This window comes from Daucus carota, chromosome 9 (genome assembly GCF_001625215.2).
Source record: "Daucus carota subsp. sativus chromosome 9, DH1 v3.0, whole genome shotgun sequence".
NCBI lineage: Eukaryota > Viridiplantae > Streptophyta > Magnoliopsida > Apiales > Apiaceae > Daucus > Daucus carota.
The window spans coordinates 5,101,548-5,118,348 of NC_030389.2; the positions used below are offsets into that span (position 1 = coordinate 5,101,548).

The 16,801-nt window shown below is 36.0% G+C and overlaps 3 protein-coding genes across 5 annotated transcripts; 1 reads left to right on the forward strand and 2 right to left on the reverse strand.

The window, feature by feature from the left end:
- The first annotated feature begins 257 nt into the window (after positions 1–257).
- LOC108200337 (ADP-ribosylation factor) lies at positions 258–3,040 on the forward strand. Of its 3 annotated transcripts, XM_064085040.1 has the most exons (8): positions 414–471; positions 573–655; positions 1,358–1,517; positions 1,796–1,866; positions 2,036–2,155; positions 2,396–2,514; positions 2,610–2,691; positions 2,779–3,040. In XM_064085040.1, the coding sequence occupies exons 2-8, from the start codon at positions 638–640 to the stop codon at positions 2,782–2,784; spliced, it is 576 nt and encodes a 191-aa protein (XP_063941110.1). In that variant the 5' UTR covers positions 414–471; positions 573–637; the 3' UTR covers positions 2,785–3,040. The 3 variants fall into 3 exon arrangements, with proteins under 3 accessions (XP_017223938.1, XP_017223939.1, XP_063941110.1); XM_017368449.2 differs by lacking the exons at positions 414–471; positions 573–655 and adding an exon at positions 258–375; XM_017368450.2 differs by lacking the exon at positions 573–655 and having other exon boundaries at positions 356–471.
- A 2,018-nt stretch (positions 3,041–5,058) lies between these two features.
- Positions 5,059–6,509, reverse strand: LOC108200895 (galactinol synthase 2). Its single transcript, XM_017369162.2, has 2 exons — positions 6,089–6,509; positions 5,059–5,989 (listed from the first exon to the last, which is right to left on the reverse strand). The coding sequence occupies exons 1-2, from the start codon at positions 6,407–6,409 to the stop codon at positions 5,297–5,299; spliced, it is 1,014 nt and encodes a 337-aa protein (XP_017224651.1). The 5' UTR covers positions 6,410–6,509; the 3' UTR covers positions 5,059–5,296.
- Positions 6,510–11,979: 5,470 nt separating this feature from the next.
- On the reverse strand, positions 11,980–12,402 carry LOC108201122 (uncharacterized). The gene is made up of 2 exons (XM_017369426.1): positions 12,274–12,402; positions 11,980–12,192 (listed from the first exon to the last, which is right to left on the reverse strand). The coding sequence occupies exons 1-2, from the start codon at positions 12,400–12,402 to the stop codon at positions 11,980–11,982; spliced, it is 342 nt and encodes a 113-aa protein (XP_017224915.1).
- Between the last annotated feature and the right edge of the window lie 4,399 nt (positions 12,403–16,801).

Genomic DNA, 16,801 nt, shown 5'->3' on the forward strand with positions numbered 1-16,801 from the left:
GTTATATATTTCAAACTTGAGTTGGTGATATTTATGACTACTCATGTCTAATATTATAATTTTCTTCATAAATATAATTTCATTTATGAAGATCAACTTTACAATGTACTGTGATATTTTCAACCATAAAAAATATATATCCACCGAAAATCTTGAGTTATAAAAATGATTTATTAAAAATACATAAGAATAATACTTAAAATATATAACTTTTTTTTTGATAATTTAAAATATATAACTTTAGAAAAAGAAAAATGAAAAAAAACAAGATCTGAGAGGGAGTGAGTTTGAGTTAGAGCCACAGGACTCAAAATTAAAACGAAGGACTCTCATTTCTCTCCCAACCATTTCTCTCCCTCCCTCCAACATTTTCTTGTAAGTATCTCTCCTACACACACATCTTTTTTTATCGCTTTTCTCATTTCAGATCCATTCCTTGTTTTTATTTCTCGATTTCTCTCCAACTCTGAGGTTAAATTAATTGTTTTTTTCTGGGTTTTCAATTTTAATAATTATAATAATAACAGTAATGATGATGATGAAAATTTAAAGGGTTGTTTTTATGGTCTCAGATGTGTTTTGTTTTCAGAGTACTAATCACTCGTTTACATTAGAATCTGTTTCGGAGATCGGTTAGATGGGGTTTGTTCAGAAGGTCCGTGATTAGGTGTACTTTTGTTTGTTTTATGTTTTGCGTTGTTAGAGATCATGTTGTTCTTGTGTTTGATTGTTGGATTGTGGGGATGTTGTTTTGTATGTTCTTGTCGGGATGTTGTTGTGATTGATATTGTTTTTTGATGTTTTGTGTTGGGAATTATTTGGGGAGGATTGGAATTTGAATTTTGAATCAGAGGGGTTATTAATTCGGTGGGCAATTTAGATTTTTTGTGTAAATTCAGCTATTTTTGTAGAAGGTGTAGGATTTGAGGAATAATTATCGATAAACTTTGGTTGTAAGTTTTGAATTGTATGTTTCCCGATGGATAGTGTCCATTGTTTTGAATTGCATGTTTCCCAATGGATAGTGTCCATTGCTCATGTGTCGAGCTCGACAATATTTTGAGTTCGCCCCTTTTTTGGTCCTTGATGAAGTATTGAGCATTAATGTATATTTTCGACTTTCTGACTTGGGTACTCGAGATGAAATGTAGAGTTGGGTCAATGTAGTTTGAAATTGGTGAACAGTCCTTTGTTGAGCATCTGTTTTGTACAGAATGATTAAAGAAATAGCTACCCAAATTTTCTTTATATGGTTTTATCAGCCTCAGGATTAATAATGTTTTGCCTCTCCCCTTTGTCCTGTTTTTGATTATTCAACTTGAGTACGAGGCTTGACTTTTCTTACTGGCCTAACCAGATATTAGGAAAAATGGGTTTGTCTTTCACCAAGCTGTTTAGTCGATTGTTTGCAAAGAAGGAGATGCGTATTCTTATGGTCGGTCTCGATGCTGCTGGTAAGACCACCATATTGTACAAGCTCAAACTGGGAGAGATTGTCACTACCATACCTACAATTGGTATGTTTCTTACTATTTGTAATCTATTCTGAATAACTGTTGTATGTAGTATGTATCTATCTGTTGCGAGTTCTATTCCAGCCTTTATCATGCAAATGGTATTTGAATATATTAAAGTAAAGTTCGCAACAGAAGATATTCTCTTATGTAACTCGCAGAATATTTGTGAATAATGTTAAAGTTGTAAATTTTCAGTGGTTTGATTCTGATAATTTAATTGTAATCTATTGATTCCTATCATTTAAGTAGTAATTAAACTCAATACTGTCTTTGCACAGGGTTCAACGTGGAGACTGTAGAATACAAGAACATCAGCTTTACAGTCTGGGATGTTGGTGGTCAGGACAAGGTATACAGTTTTTTTCTCAGAAACAGTTTTGTTTCAATTGGCTAGTAAAGTTTCCTTTTGCTACATGCACCAGTTACAAATGTGCATATTACTAAATGCTTTATACTGTTGCTCTGATGGATGATTAAAAAATTCTTGTTTAAATGTTCACTGTGTAATGCTTGTGTAGATCCGGCCATTGTGGAGACACTATTTTCAAAATACCCAAGGTCTCATCTTCGTGGTTGATAGCAATGATAGGGATCGTGTGGTTGAGGCTAGGGATGAGCTACACAGGATGCTGAATGAGGTAACTATACAAGTGGACATTAGTTTCTTTAGCCTTTTTCTCTGTAAGAGTTCCATGCTTGGTATGAGAATGGATGAGCCGCATCAGTTTTTTATTTTTTTTTTGCAAACTACTTAATGTTTAATATTCGAAACTTAGGGATAATGTTCAATGATAATGTTAATGCTTAATGATAATGTTGTTTTTTACATTCCTAATACTGTTTTATCTTTAGTAATCACCTTGTACATTTTTTTAAAGGATGAGCTGAGGGATGCCGTACTTCTTGTATTTGCTAACAAACAAGATTTACCGAATGCCATGAATGCTGCTGAGATAACTGATAAGCTTGGTCTTCACTCCCTCAGGCAGCGCCACTGGTATCTCTCTCATTCTTGATCTGTGTATATACTGTCATGCCTTTTTGTGCATGTTCTGCCTCTGGTCCCAAATTAAGTTTCTGTTCATTTCTTAGGTATATCCAGAGCACATGTGCAACTTCTGGAGAAGGGCTGTATGAGGGTCTGGACTGGCTCTCCAATAATATTGCTAGCAAGGTATGTTGAAATACTAATCGTCTATACTCTTGGGTCATCTTCTTTTAAAGGTTCCTGATACATTTTAATTGTCTCACATTGTTGCAGGGTTGATGACATGATCTTTCATATCTTCTTGAGTGGAAGCTGTCAGAAAAATTTGTGACCCATTTTCTTTCGAGTTTGTGTTATGTTCATCTAACTTCCGTGAATGATCTGTTTGGTTTTCAGCTTATTGTTCATAGTACTTATCTGTATAAGTTTTGACCTTGGCATGGTTAGGACAAGTGTGGCCTTTTAGTCCATGAGTTTCTTTAAACTTTAGTTGTATCAAGGTTCCTATTAGTAATGAAATGAAGTTCATCCATAACATTTAAATTATTTTAATTGAGGCATAGAAAAGTGTTGAAAACCAAAATTTTGGCCATGCTCTGCGATTACTATAGGAAGAGTGATGAACGTTTTGGCCATGATCTGCAGTTACTATAGGAAGAGTGTTGAAAGTTTTGGCCATACTCCGCGATTATATGTAATTAATGTAAAGTTAGTATTGGTCTGAATCTGTCATTGTGAATAAAAGATTAGCATTGATGATCAAAATTCAACTTCTCCATGTGAGACTGTCCTGTTTATAAGCTAACACACCCACAAACCCACACCCCATGTGAGACTGTCCTGTATATAAGCCAAGCCAAAACACACAACTTGAAAAGTCTGTCGTTTATCTATGAATGAATATAATATCCTCAATCTGTGAATTGTGATGTAGGAGAACCTTGGGTAGCTTTGATCCATAAAGTGTGCACCATACTTTCAAATTTCTGCTAGTTAGATCCCGAAATGTTTCTCTTAGATTCTCCGGCACTAAAAAATTGTCACAATTAATTATTAATATAAGTTGTTTACGTAAACCTTTTATCTATTTGTTTCTTCCTGACGAGATTTTTTTAATCTCAACATACTTTACTAAGGTACTGTTTGGGGTTGCTGTTGCAGACAGCAACAGCAGCTTTTTGCTGAAAAACAGGTGAAAAACTGTTTGGTAAAGCGAAAAGCAGCTTTTCCGAACAGCAGCTTTTAGCTGAAAAGCTGCTGTTAGAAAAAGCAGGTCCTCCCATGCTTTTGGAAAAAGCTGTTTTTCAGCTTTTGCAGAATGCTGTTATAGATTTCATTATAAAACCTCACCAAAAATATTATTATTATTTATATTATAACTCAAAATAAGTAAATATCAAAAAATTACCAAACAGATATCTGAATTCTACAACAGCACTTATTTTACCAGCACTTTTTCTGACAGCACAGCAATTTTTAACAGCACTCCCAAACAGACCCTAAATATATGCTACACGCTTTAGTGAATTTATTGTTCAAGTTAAGGGTCATCTAAGTTGAGAGTGTGACTTAAATCATCTAAGTTGAGAGTGTGACTTATATCAGCTAAATTGAGTGTGTGACTGATGGTTTATTAGTCTTAGATCATTTAAGTTGAGAGTTTGATTTTAGATCATCTAATTTCGTATACTAGTCTTAAATCATATAAATTGAGAGTGACTGATCGTTTACTAATCTTAGAACATTTAAATTTAGAGTGTGATATACTAGCCTTAAATTATCTAGAATTGAGAGTGATCGTAAACTAGTCTTAAATCATCTAAATTGAGAGTGTGACTGGTCGTTTACTAATCTTAGATCATCTAAGTTGAGAGTGTGATATACTAGTCTTAAATCATCTATATTTAGAGTGTGATTGATCGTTTACTAATCTTACATCATCTAAGTTTAGAGTGTGACGGATAGTTTACTAGTCTTAGACTTCCTGATCAGGGACCGAGTTTATAAAATGCAAAATGTATTCCTTGCATGTTAAGACAGCCGAAAAAGGTTTTTTTTCCCCTTCTTAAACTTCATTCAAACCTATGTTGACACGTAGAGTAATTTTTATTAGTCGGACAATTTTAAAGGAAGTTTAAATCTTGATCATCATATTTTAAAATTTTAGTATATTTTTGTCTTCTCCATACTTCTTTTGATTTTTTTTTGAAAATTCACGTTTACTATACTTATAATAGAGTTTTTTTCTTCGAAATTTCACGTTTACTGTACTTATCAGAGGTAAAATTTCTCAACTTTTTTCCAGGATTGAGATTGATGCATTCAGTGTAGGTTAGTAAAGTTGTTCATCGAGAAAATTCATTCTGTAAATGATTTTGCTAAAGAAAGTTGGTTTGGAAAAATAATATCTTAAGAGCTTGTTTTTATTTTGAAATCTTTTATGTGTAATATAATATGTTATACATGTAATCAGGGTTGTTTCATTATGAACTAGATACAAATGAATTGTACTCTGCTAGTACAAATAAATTGTGAAAATTACAGAGTGAAAGATTAGATCCAAGTATTCTTGTACAAATCTTTGGATAATTGTAATATATTGATTATCATTACAAGAACTTTCACACAGTAATCCATACAGGCACACACTCATAGGCTGCTGGCATCAGCAGCTATAGTACTTGTTAGCTATCCATCTTCCCTTAAAAAACCAGAAAGACAAGCTTAATAACATGATATACCTTAGGAAAAAAGAAAGTAAACATAATATATATATGACCACACTGTTAAGCTATGCAGCCCTTGGAGCCGAAACCATATTCACGATTCCGGCCTTAGATAGAGCCACCAGGATCTCTGCAACACCATCGTCGGTTTCAGCTTCAGGGTTCACCAGAGCACGGATAGTGGTTGGCTTGTAATCCAACGACTTGTCGTCGTAGATATCCCACCACATCTTGACTAGCTTCTTGATGTCCTTTCTGTCCATGTTCTCTTCTTCTCCAGTGTACCTCCAGGGCTTAGAACCAGCAGCACAGTAATGCACAACTTTCACATTAGTCATCTTTATGTTCTCGGGATGGCGCCATAACATGGCCAAAACCAAGTTATAGTCCGATGGAATTGGCCTATAAACATCCCTAAAGAACATATTCAGAAAGTCCTGCTCAGCAAAGGAAGTGGGAGGGGTGGTCTTGACAGAGGAGAGGAGATCATCGTAAATCGAGAGACTAGGCTCATAAACAAACATGCCGGCATTGAAATAGAGAGGGGGCTTGGGACCTAAGTTAGAAGGCCACTGGACTTTGTTAGGGCACTGCTGGCAATACCCAATCTTGTATTGTGGACTATCACTCCATGTCTTCTCACAGAAACAGTCCTTCACAGCATAGAAGTATCCTTTAGGCATGTCAAACAGATGGTCTATATTGCTGAACACTTGAATATCCCCATCCAAATATATCATCTTACTATACTCCACAAACTGCACATTTAAAACACAAAAGCATGTTTAAACCAACTGATACCAAAATTACAAACTACAACAAAAATAAATTCTACAACTTGGGTATTGACTAATTACCTCCCATATGCGGAGTTTGGAATAGTTGATGACATAGTACGCCATGGCAAACTGAGTCTGGTTTTCGGGAGGGTAGACAGGCTCAATGTCGCGGATAATGCAGCCCTGGGACAGCAGCTTCTGGCGGTGATCCTCAGGTACATCAGGCAGAACAGCCACAACAAGAGGATAGGCAGACTTGACCTTTCGGAGCCCCTTAGCCAAACCAACCACACCTTTCCAGTAGTCACCATTACCAGCCAAGAACGTAACGTAAGCGCGGCTTTGCAAGCTAGCTGCCTTCACTAGAGGAGTAGCAAAAACATTGTTAGTGTTGGCCATATTTGTGTTGCTTAAGAGAATGCTAATGCTAAATATGTGTTGCTCAAGAGAAGTATACAAGAATGTTTAACTGTGTAGATTGTTGTGTTTTAGTTTGTGAATATGGAGCATAGGATTGGGATGTTTATATAGGCGATTGGTGGCATTAGGAACAGTCACATATTAGATTAAGAAATGGACAACATTTAATAGTACGTATTCTATTGCTCCAAGTGTATGGGTCAATGTACGTCGCTTTTGTTGGGTTTAAGACTTTAAGCTGGGCCTGGGGTAACAATTTACAATCTGGTTTTCATGAATAGTTATAATTTTACTAAAGTATTGTGATATTTATATGGCTTAAATACATTTTAACCATCAAGGTTTGCACTCGTGTACACCATAACCAGCCAACTATCAAAATATACGGTTCAGCCACTGCAGTTCAGAGAAGTAGACGCTTCGACCATTGGCTCGGTGGAGAGAAAAGAACCGGGAAGCAGTGTATGTCACTCTCGGCTGTAGAGAGTGAAGGGCTGGTGGGTTGCTGAGCTACAGTGAACTTAAAGTAAACTTGTGTGTGCAAAGTGTACACTGGAAGTTAAAGTTTGAGTTACAAACTAAAGCTCAGTGTGTTTTCTCTCAACTGAGGCGATAGTTCTAGGGTTTGACGATCTGCTGCTTGAGTTCCGAAGATGATAGTGAGGCCTTCCATGACCATAAGACCAGCCGACGCAACTGATTCTCCCCCTTACGGTGAGCTCCTCTGTTCTGGTTACTACATTTGTAATATTCATCTTGCTAGGTTCTTGTTAGGAGATTATCTAAAGAGGTGATTTTGTGCAGGAGAACACCCATAAGTAGTGTATTTAAGCCTCAAAACTATTATGCTTGTGTTTCCTGTTATATATTTATGTACATACTATGTTTACAGTGCATGTTTGATTGTACAATATCATTTACATGGAGTTTTAAAATTGGTATGCTTGTTTAGGGGATGATGAGGATATGCTTAGTGTAAAGCTGTATCATGGAGGGAAGCTGAGGTTTTTACCACGAGCAGAGTATGTGGGTGGTGAGTTGAGCATATACGATTTCCATGGAATTCAGAATTTAACATTTGAGGACATTGGAGACAAAGTGCGTGCACTGGGTTATAGTGGATTCAAGGATTTGTTTTTTAGAGTGCCTACAAAAAGTATGGACACTGGCTTGGTTCCCTTGGTGAATGCAGGAGATTTTAATTTGATGATGAGCTACTCTGAAGAAAACAATTACAGAGCTGACATTTATGTTAAACATTTCAATGACCAGGAAGACGATGATCGTGAACTCACCGACAAGGATTATGAGAATATATGCCCCAAGGATTATGAGAGGAGGGGCAGTAATCAGGTCTTTAATTTGGATGAAGAGGATGAGGAGTGGCCTGCTTGGTCAGACAGTGATTATGCCATGAGTGATGATGATGCTCTCTTTGATCAAAATGTCGATGAGGGTGCTGAATGGATTGGGAACATCAGACAAAATCTAGGTCTTAGTGATGGGGATGAAAGTGGAGAGGAAGAGGATGATGAGTGTGGTGACAATGGTGATGCATCTGACTGTGATTCTTTAGACTCATTGTTTGAAGACCTGTATGGGGAGAGTGTGCCTGGACTGAGCAAAGTGAAATGGCCTATTTACAAAGAGTCTAATCCCTCAAAGCTGGAGGTTGGCATGATCTTTGAAAATCATGTAAAATTCAGAGATGCTATCACAAGACATAGCTATGAAGAGGGCAGGATGGTGAGCTTCTTTTTGTCAGACAAGAAGAGAGTTAAGGCTATATGCAAAGAGCCATGCAAATGGTTTGTTTATGCCTCTCTCAACTTCAACCAAAGTTTCCAGATTAAATTAATAGGACCAGGTATCCCTTACTTTACTGTGGACCCCATCTTATACCTCACTTTCTATTATTTGTTTGTTTAATTAAGTCACAACTGTTCAACTCTAACCCTAGATCTAAAACATGCTCTGCAGACCACATATGTGTTAGAGAGCAAAGAGGTCTTCCTCTAATCAACTCTGGGTTTCTATCAAGGAGGTATCTAAATGATTTCAGGATGAATCCAAGCTGGCCAATTGATGCTTTCCACAAGAAGGTGATGCAGGAGCTGCAGATTGATTTCAAGGCCCATGTGCTTAGGAGAGCCAAAAGGAAGTGTTTGAAAGCCATCAATGGTTCTGATGCAGACCAATATGCTAAGTTATGGGACTACAAACAGGAATTGCTGTCTAGGAACCCCAACTCAACTGTGGAGATGGAATTTGAAGAAGGTAAACTACTCTGTAAACTTCTTGATTTAGAAGAATTTAATGGGTCAAAATGTATATGTCCTTAACTATTTTCTGCAGGCAAGCCAGGAGTGTTCAAGAGGATGTACATATGTTTTGGTGGCTTGAAACATGGTTTTAAGTTAGGGTGTAGAAAGGTGATAGGTCTTGATGGGACACACATAAAAAACAGCTACAAGGGGCAGATTCTAACAGCTGTTGGGGTTGATCCAAATAATTGCATGTATCCAGTTGCCTATGCTGTGGTTGAGGCAGAAAATCACAATTCTTGGCTCTGGTTTTTGAAGTTATTGGCAGATGATCTCTCTTTGGATTCAGGCATTGGTTGGACCCTTATGAGTGATAGACAAAAAGGTTTGCTTAATGTTGTGGCATCTCTGCTTCCTTGTGCAGAGCACAGATTCTGTGTGAGACATATGCACAACAATTTCAAGCAAAAGTTCCCAGGAAACTCTTTGAAAGGTAAGCTTTGGGGGGCTGCGCGGTCAGCCAATACGGAGTCATTTGGTGAGTACATGGAGTTAATCAAAAATGAAAGTGTTGGAGCATATGATTGGTTGGCAGCTATACCTCCACATCATTGGAGTAGAGCTCACTTTACAACAGAGAACAAGTGTGACATCTTGTTGAATAACATGTGTGAGTCGTTTAACAGGTGTATTATTTTTGCGAGACAACAAGGTATATTGGTAATGCTTGAGATGATTAGAGAGTACCTAATGAGAAGGTTACAGAGTAAGAGGGAGATTAGTAGTTCTTGGGAGGTTGCTGTGACACCCAAGGCTGGTGTGTTGGTTGAGAAGTACAAAAAATGGAGTGGAGGTTGCTACTCAAGCTATGCTGGGTACAATCAGTTTGAGGTAAACACAGTTAGTGGCCATAAATTTGCTGTAGATTTGAACAAAATGACATGTGGCTGTAGAAGATGGGACTTGACTGGAATCCCATGTCACCATGCAATTCAAGCCATGAATAGGCTTCAACATGATCCATACGACTTCATCGATGCAGCATACTCTGTGAAGACATATAGAGATGCATATTCTGGTATGAATTTACTTTTTGTTCTTTACAGAGCTAATTACAAAAATTGTTTATAATGCCATAATCTTCTTGCCAGGGATCATTTATCCAATGAATGGTGAGTCTCAATGGGTGAAGACTGGGAATATTGTGAAGCCACCAACCATTCAAAAGCAGCCTGGAAGGCCAACAAAAAAGCGTAGGAAGGATGCGAATGATGAAAAGGGTTGCACTGAAGGGAAGGTTGCAGGCTCAAACACCCTTAAGAAGGGCAAATTTCAGACAGTAAGATGTTCTTCATGCAAGCAAAAGGGACACAACAAAAGGACTTGTAGAGATAAGCATTCATCAACAGAGGCACAGGTTGAGGGTCAAGACGTAGGAACTGGTAGTGGGGATCAAGTAAGCACTGAGGTGCCTGGGCCAAATGATAATGATACCATTGATCAGGAGCCTCCTGCAGGTGGCACACAAGAATCGGTGAATTCTCAGTGGCCAATTCCACCTGCTGAGACAGTGACTGAGTGGCCTGCGTGGCCTAGAGTTGAAAAAGTGGGAGGGTTTTGTAGTGAAGTGATTACGAGTACAAGTGCTGGCAAGCTACAATGCAAAGGTGGTAAGGGTAAAGGGAAGAAATCAGCTATGCCACCACCACTTTACTCTGGTCCTAATGTGCATGGCTTATCAAAGGAGGCCCCTGTTAAGCAGTACACAACTGCAGTTGGTGGAGTGACTATAGAAAGTGCAAAGTTTGTGAAGAATGGCCAACTTGTGTTAACTTCGGGAGCACTACACAAAGCTATGGGTGATGCACGAATGAAGGTGTGTGAGCAACAATCAAAGGTGTGTGAGCAGCAGTCAAAGGTTAAGCAAGTATCAAAGCCCACGGACAATGCCAATACCGCGGAGCAACCTCAAAAGAGTGGCTAGTTATGAAAGTTAGGGAGTTATGGAACAAGTACTTTTGTGGTAATTAGGAATCTTTGCCAGTATGTTTATTTAGTGACTTAAAACCGTGGCTAATCTACTTATGTAATGATCATAATTTTATTATATGGCATTACTACTACTCAAGCTATGTTCATAGTGAATAAGCATTAAGAACATGAATATCATATCATAGTTTGGAAAATGAACCACACAGAACATAAACGAACAAAGTTCACAAGCGTCTTAAACAACATTAACTGAAAGACAATAACTGAAATCAATAACAAAGTGGCCAACATTCAACCTTAAATAGCTGCATGCAACAAAGTGTTTTAAGCACGATCGGCTTGGAGAACTGCTTGCATGAATCCAGGGGCAGATGCAAGCTCGTTGATCCCACCTTCGCCATCAAGGTTTCGACTTGCAAGTGTCTGTGCAGCCCGGTTGGCACCCTCATCACAGTGCTGAATAACACAGGATTCCCACGCCTCCCCCTCAATGGTCTTGATCATCTCAATCATTTCAGCAAACCAGAATGAGGGATTTGGATTGTTCACTTCATTGACAGCCTCCAGACACTCACACTCAATCACCACACGCTTTACACCATACTCCCAGGCCAACTTCAGTCCATAGAAGATCGACCACAGCTCTGCCCCCAAAGGCACAGACAACCCTATCATGCCTGCAGCCCCCTTCATCCATCGCGCTCGATGGTTTCTCATCACACAACCAACAGATGCTCTCATCCTAGACCTATCAAACATGCCCTTGCAGTTAACTTTGACCACATTCACTGAGGGACTGCTCCATGTTGCCATTACTAATCACACAGGTTTTTGTAACAAGTAAATTTGCAATGTGTAGTGTACTGCAAACAAGAGCTCCAGGTGTGTGATTTTATAGTGCAAGGAAAGAGTTCCCCCTTACCATTGGCTGATTCAGTCAAGGCTGTCCATTTCAAGACATTCAAAGTTGTTGTTACCAAAACAGTTACAAGGATTAAGCCAATAGTAGATTTGCAGAGCCAACTACACAACTCATATCAATAAATTACAACTAGAATCGCCTGAATTCAATGCTTGACTGCAATTACTGACAGTTGAGCCTCTACAACCACATTAAAAAGGTAGGCAGCCTTGCAAATTTAAACAAATTAAAGAATGTCAGCTAACTAGAAACAGGGCCAAACATTAATAAATTCAACTCTGGATCAATATGAAATATGTTGTACAATCCTTTTTCAAGGGGGCAAAATTACAACCTAGCACCTTCAAACATTAGCTCCATGGCTTAAATATTTAACGTAACAGAGCTAGTCCCAAGATTAAAACAACAACAACAATCACAACCCTCAACCACATTGCATCTTTTTGCTCTTTCCTCTTCAGTTCTTTTATCTCTTCCTCAAGCATTTCAATCTTCCTGAGCAAACCCGGTATTATGTTCTTCGATCTCCCTTCAACTGGTGGATCATGCCAACGGTAATACCCACAGCCCTTACGCTCATTTCTCTGCAAGATTAACAAGATGCACAAATTAGATTACAAACTCAGACATTATTCCCATCCATAAACAACCAAATGACTACTTACCAAGTACATTCGACAGCTCCAAAACCTCCTGCCGGGGTTATTGTCAGTCCAGGATGTCTTCAAAACTGGAAGCAGGCCGCATTGACATAGATCGGTATTTTGAACAGTAGAGCTGCTATAGGAAGACATTGGAGCGAGTAGCAACTGCAGCTTTTAATGTAAGAAATTGGAAAAACTAAAGCTTTTAATCCACTTATTAAGCTTCATTTAAATACTGTAATACTTCACAAGAATTCAAGCACAGCAACGAGCCGAGAGTGACATACACTGCTTCCCGGTTCTTTTCTCTCCACCGAGCCAATGGTCGAACCGTCTACTTCTCTGAACTGCAGTGGCTGAACCGTATATTTTGATAGTTGGCTGGTTATGGTGTACACGAGTGCAAACCATGATGGTTAAAATGTATTTAAGCCTATTTATATTATCAAAGGAAATAAATAAATAATATATGGTTATTTCTGTTACTTCACATATTTGCCGAGAGCCAAAAATCTCGGATCAACCGAAAACTCAGTCCAACCATAGAGGGATTAAGAACAAAATCTGCATGATCAAAACTTGGAGGTATTCTAAAAATAACAGAGTAAAATTCAAAGTTGTAACCAAACGTTACACCGTTTTCAAAACGATGGCTAAACTTCCAACGACTTTGGGTTAAATTCAGATACAATTAATTATGACAAGTTTAATCCTTTTGAAATGAAGATACTCTTATTATGTTGCAGTTTATTTCATCTATTTATGTTACAAGCATCTGGAAGTGTTAAACAACTGATGTGCAGTTATGTCTGAAATATTGTAGAAAACCCATTTTTATCTATGTTTTCGTTATACCCGTTAGTGACATTTAATGGAAGCCACACTTTTAAAAAGTGGAGCCAAAATTTGGCCACTGATATGAGAATTTGAAAATCTGACCATATTTTTAAAAATCGGTGTAAATTTTGGTCAGAAAAAATTTACTCAAACTAATTTTCTATACTCAGGAAAAAGGGAATACGCTTTTAGAAAGACATTTTTTCTGTGAATCTCAGTGCATAATGTTACAAATTTCTGAACAAAAATGGTTTCTTACTAACGTCTGTACTTGCTCTCACTTTGTCGGCAACGGTATATTCCGGTATCTAAGTGAGGATTCTTGAATCCTCGTATCAGAATCATGATACGAAAATAAAAGAAGAAAAAGCTTTACTACTCAGAACTTGATATATTGGTATATATTGTGTGGCAGTTGAATCAAAACACTAAACAAATTTGTGTATTATTTTATTCACCAATTAAACAACATTATCCAATTTTGGTATAAAACAAACATTATCGAAATTAGTACTTTTCTAGGAAGGTTACAGAAATATGACCGACTCATTATTTAGATTTAGTTAATATTATTCAACTTTGAATAAACTCAAATTATACGACATCAAATTTTAAAAAGGCAGTCATATTTCATACTTTCCGATTTATCGCACCGGAGATATATTAAGTAAATAATTTTTCTAGACTAAGCTTGAAAGTAAATTTATAAAAACCTACTTATTATAAAGTATACCACACATATACAGAAAAGTAATAGTAAACTCATATATGCTTCACAAAGTGGTTGAAAATTTTTTTAATAAAGAAAATGGCATAAATTCTTTTCGGAATAATATTTGTTTGCAAATAATAAAATCCAAATATCCAACCAAAATCTTTTACATTAAATTCTTACATTACCTAAACAATGAGCATAGCCAACTCTAGTATCAACTGCCAGCCAACTGACCCAACTGTCTGACCAATTGTAACCGACCAACAATGAATCAGTAGTATGACACTCAACGAAGCCACATTTCCTAGCAACTTGGTCCGATCCGATGTTGCTTCCTCGTAGTAATAAATTATTGAGGGCCCCTTCCTTCGTCACGAGGACTCCGACACATATTTTAAAAATATAAAAATAAAACTTTTCATTTATAAGCAAAACTTTAAAAAATGATTTTTAAATTTGTTTTATTATTAAAATCTTAAGAAAAATATTGTGAACAAACTGTATAAAAATAAACGAGATATGAAATAATATTCTTTATGGATAAAATAATGATCATAAATTTTGTAACCTGGACAAGTGCTTTTACTTAACCTTCACTTCACTTGTTATTACTGGCGGTGGATTTGTTGCAGTTGCAGGTTAGTTTTTGTGGAACGTGTACACACCGCATATATTGGGGCCGTTTGTGTTAACTTAAAAGAAGTGACTTCTTGTTTAAACTAAAGAAGTGGAGTAGAATTGAGAAGTAAATAAGTTAATAAAGTGTTTTGGGGCCGTTTGTGTTAACTTAAAAGAAGTGACTTCTTGTTTAAACTAAAGAAGTGGAGTAGAATTGAGAAGTAAATAAGTTAATAAAGTGTTTTGAAAAGAAGTAAAAGCCTTGAGAGAGAATTTAGCATTCCTAACTTCTTAAAAGTGCTTCACTTATTTACACAAACGGATCAAGAGAAGCATTCTGTCAAACAAATAGCCTCATTTTCTTGTCATTGTCAAAACTTCTTATCACATCAAATTTATCAAATTGTGGTTCGGTTTATTCTTATTAACAGCCTCTGAACCAGCTTTGTTCAACAAAATACAACCTCTTTGACACTTTAAATATAAATCATTAAAGAAGAAATAGAAATGTACGCGTTTTCAACTCGTTATCAAAACTTGAGAATGACACCCATTTATCATCAAATCAACAAGTTGGTTGAACTAAATCAATTTTTAAATTATATTACTCACTCGTAAACAACATTATCCCAATCATCACTTTTTTAAGAAAGATATAGTAATTCGACTCATACTTTACAGAAATTGTATATCCTAATTTAGAGCGTGAAGACTAATAAATATCTTAATTTTAAAATCAAATTTATAGAATTTTATATTAATAGAAAATTTTAGAAACTTATAAATAATTTAATAAAATACACTTATCAATTTTTTAAATACTACTAACATAAAGTACAAATTCAAAATTGAGCATAAGGTCTAAGCAGCACATGCATTTATTATTTAGCGGAAAATGCTAGATGTAAAAAATTGGTAAAAAATATTTGCATAATGAGTACTCCCTCCATCGCATTTTAAGTGTCCTATCGCATTTTAAGTGTCCTGTTTTGACTTTCAACAGTCAAATTGACCAATTTTTGACTAAGCATAAAGAACAAATTCGTTATTATATTAAAAAACTAAAAATTACATTTTATAGTATATTGTATGTACTTTATAATGACATAATTTTTTTTATTTTTAAAAATTATATTATGTGTGTAAATCTCACTCAAAATTTGGTCAATTTGACCATTCAAAGTCAAACAGGACACTTAAAATGGGATGGAGAGAGTATGTGTTAACTTTTGATTAGAATGGGCCTCCTGTATATGCATTACTGCCACCGATTAAAACTTTTTACCTGCCACTTTATTTTGTGTAAAATTTTGTACCCAATTCTGTACGTAGCACTACTTTTATTTAGTTAAAAGGAAGACAACTCTAGTACAACTCTGTTACGTAACCTAACTGCAATCCTAACTAACCAAACTGTATTTAAGGAAGATAATGAAGTTTAAGTAGCTAGATTCCAGTCAAACCAAATCCAGATCAGTGGCCTCACACTAAATGTAACCGACCAAATCTTAGCAAAAATTGCATCAATTTATGAATTCGTGTTTCTCTGCAACCTGGTCCAATGTTGCTTCCTCGTATAATGGCACATTTTTTAAATCACCGATTTCTGAGAATTGTGACAAGTGTTTTTACTTAACCTCCACTTCAACTTATTTCTAATTTTTTATTCTGATCATATATTTAATTTTAGTAGTGGAGTGGATTTGTTGCAGTTTTAGGTAAAATTGGTTTGAAAAGTTAGCTACTATTCAGTCAAATCCAGATGTTACAATTTTATAAATAATTATTTCTTACATTCCAATTGCTAATAAATAATAATATTTTTATATATTTTTTGATTCCGAATTCCTATTTGAATAGATCAAACCAGTGGTTCAGAAATCAATCGTGTACAATATATCTCAGTAGAACAAAATTGTTTACATATATATACTCTCTCGCGCGTCCATGATACAAGACATTGCAGGCAGGACTTAAAGATCTAATCAATATTTTCCAATAATTCTTTTTTAAAATAAGTATTTTATTCAAAAAATATAAAAACTGAAGAAATTATATCATTAATACCTACAAATATGTGCAATATCATTTCGAATGCAACTGATAAATTAATTAAATTTAAAAGACAAAATTTCATATTGGATCAAATTCATCAATATCTATCACGAACTCTGATCTAAAGTATGATTTTTTTTTTGTTGGAGAGGATGGAATGAAATAGAATAATAAAAATAAAAAAAATATATGAGAGTTAGGAAGGAAGTTTTGATAAAAATACGAATCATTACAAAATTATTATGATTTGATAAAAAATTACCAGTGAGTAGAGATTTGAGGGTAGTAGAATGTAGCATTCCAGGTATGACATATGGTATAAGG

Bases quoted from the DNA above. Each gene is read 5' to 3' on its own strand.
- LOC108200895 (XM_017369162.2), bottom strand. From the start codon at position 6,409: ATGGCCAACACTAACAATGTTTTTGCTACTCCTCTAGTGAAGGCAGCT. The intron at 5,990-6,088 runs GTAATTAGTCAA...TTAAATGTGCAG, and splicing joins CCAAACTCCGCATATGGGAG to TTTGTGGAGTATAGTAAGAT.
- LOC108201122 (XM_017369426.1), bottom strand. From the start codon at position 12,402: ATGTCTTCCTATAGCAGCTCTACTGTTCAAAATACCGATCTATGTCAA. The intron at 12,193-12,273 runs GTAAGTAGTCAT...TTAATCTTGCAG, and splicing joins GGAGCTGTCGAATGTACTTG to AGAAATGAGCGTAAGGGCTG.
- LOC108200337 (XM_064085040.1), top strand. The intron at 1,518-1,795 runs GTATGTTTCTTA...GTCTTTGCACAG, and splicing joins CACTACCATACCTACAATTG to GGTTCAACGTGGAGACTGTA. The intron at 2,515-2,609 runs GTATCTCTCTCA...TTCATTTCTTAG, and splicing joins TCCCTCAGGCAGCGCCACTG to GTATATCCAGAGCACATGTG.